The sequence below is a fragment of the Lynx rufus genome, unplaced genomic scaffold (genome assembly GCF_022079265.1).
Source record: "Lynx rufus isolate CCGP_SWC_20201006 ecotype Redwood Valley unplaced genomic scaffold, mLynRuf1.p SCAF_19, whole genome shotgun sequence".
Taxonomy (NCBI): domain Eukaryota; kingdom Metazoa; phylum Chordata; class Mammalia; order Carnivora; family Felidae; genus Lynx; species Lynx rufus.
Window position 1 is genome coordinate 31,894,612 of NW_025814833.1, and position 1,505 is coordinate 31,896,116.

A 1,505-nucleotide genomic window follows, 5' to 3' on the forward strand; every position below is an offset into this window, starting at 1 on the left:
CGCGGCGGCGGCGGCGGCGGCGGCGGCGGCGGCGGCGGCGGCGGCGGCGGGGAGGCCGCGGCGCCTTGGGGGGGCGCTAGGAGCGGCCCGCGGGGCCGGAAGGGGGCAGCAAGGCGGCGCCGGCGGCTGCGGAGTTCTCTCCGCGGCGTAGCTGGGGGCCGGGCCGGGCGGGGCGGGGCGTGCACCGGGGCCGCGGGCGGCGCGCGCCGGAACAGTTGGCCTCGGGGCCCCGCCGCCCGCGCGACCGCCCGCCGGCGCACGCGGAGGAGGTGGCGGCGGCCGCAGAAGGAGGAGGGCAGCGCGGAGCGGGAGGTGAGGCGGAGGTGGAGGAGCAGGAGCGGGAGCGGGAGCAGGAGCAAGAGCGAGGCGGAGCAGGCGGCGGCGGTGGAGGAGAAGAGCGGCCAGGAGGAGGAGGAGGATGGAGGAGCAGCCGAAGGAGGGCGAGGCCGAGGTCGCGGAGCACTGGTTCTCCAAGTGGGAACGCCAGTGCTTGGCCGAGGCCGAGCAGGAGGAGCAGCTGCCCCCGGAGGTGGAGGACGAGGCGGCCGCCGAGGCAGCGGGGCTCAAGAGCGAGCAGCAGAGGCTGTGGCACCTCTTCCAGATCTCTGCCACCGCCGTGGCCCAGCTCTACAAGGATCCCGGCTGCCAACAGCCAGGACTGTCCGTGTGGGACCCCTTCCAGAACGCGGCCATGGCCGTGACCAGTCTCTACAAAGAGAGCGGGGACGCCCACCAACGAAGTTTTGACCTGGGCGTCCAGGTTGGCTACCAGCGTCGCATCAAAGACGTGCTGGAGTGGGCGAAGAAGGGCCGGAGCACCATCCTCCGCGAAGACCTCATTAGCTTCCTGTGCGGCAAAGTGCCCCCCGCCCCGCCCCCGCCGCGCACCCCCAGGACGCTCCCGAAGCCGCCCGCCTCGGCCGCCAGCCCGGCCGCCGCCACCGAAGCCAGCTCGGCCGTCGAGGTCGACCTGCAGCCTTTCCACGAGGCCATCGCCCTGCATGGCCTCAGCGGTGCCATGGCCAGCATCAGCGTGCGAGCCGGCGCACCCGGGTCCCCGCCCCAGGCCAGCGGTGTCGCCGGCAGCGTGGCCGGCGGCGGGCGCCGGAAAAGCAGCCTCCTCGAGGACGACTCGAACCCCTTCAACGCCGAAGAACTGGCCCTCCGCCTGGACAGCGGGGGGACCCGCAAGCGCCCCTCGGCCCAGTGCAGTGACAGTGTCACAGGCTCCCCAACCCACAAGCGCAACCGACTGTTCTGAACGGCGTCGTTGGCCACCAGCCGCCATCTTACTTGAGCGTTGACCGTCAACGTGCTCGGCGAAAGGACACTCGCGACCGTCTCTCTTCTCCAAGTTCAACAGAGATTTCTGCCAAGTTCGCCGTAAAGAAACTTTTAAAGTATTCTACGAGAGGCCTCGGATGACTCTGACTTTCCCAAACATCTAATCCTAGCAGAGAACAAGTATTATGTAGTCGTTTAGCAAGATCAGAAGAAACCAGAAA

At 69.8% G+C, this 1,505-nt stretch overlaps 1 protein-coding gene across 1 annotated transcript; it reads left to right on the forward strand.

Annotated features, from left to right (window-relative positions):
• Window positions 1-418: 418 nt before the first annotated feature.
• HAPSTR2 (HUWE1 associated protein modifying stress responses 2) lies at window positions 419-1,261 on the forward strand. Its single transcript, XM_047081811.1, has one exon. It carries the CDS (start codon window positions 419-421, stop codon window positions 1,259-1,261), a length of 843 nt encoding a protein of 280 aa, XP_046937767.1.
• Window positions 1,262-1,505: the final 244 nt, after the last annotated feature.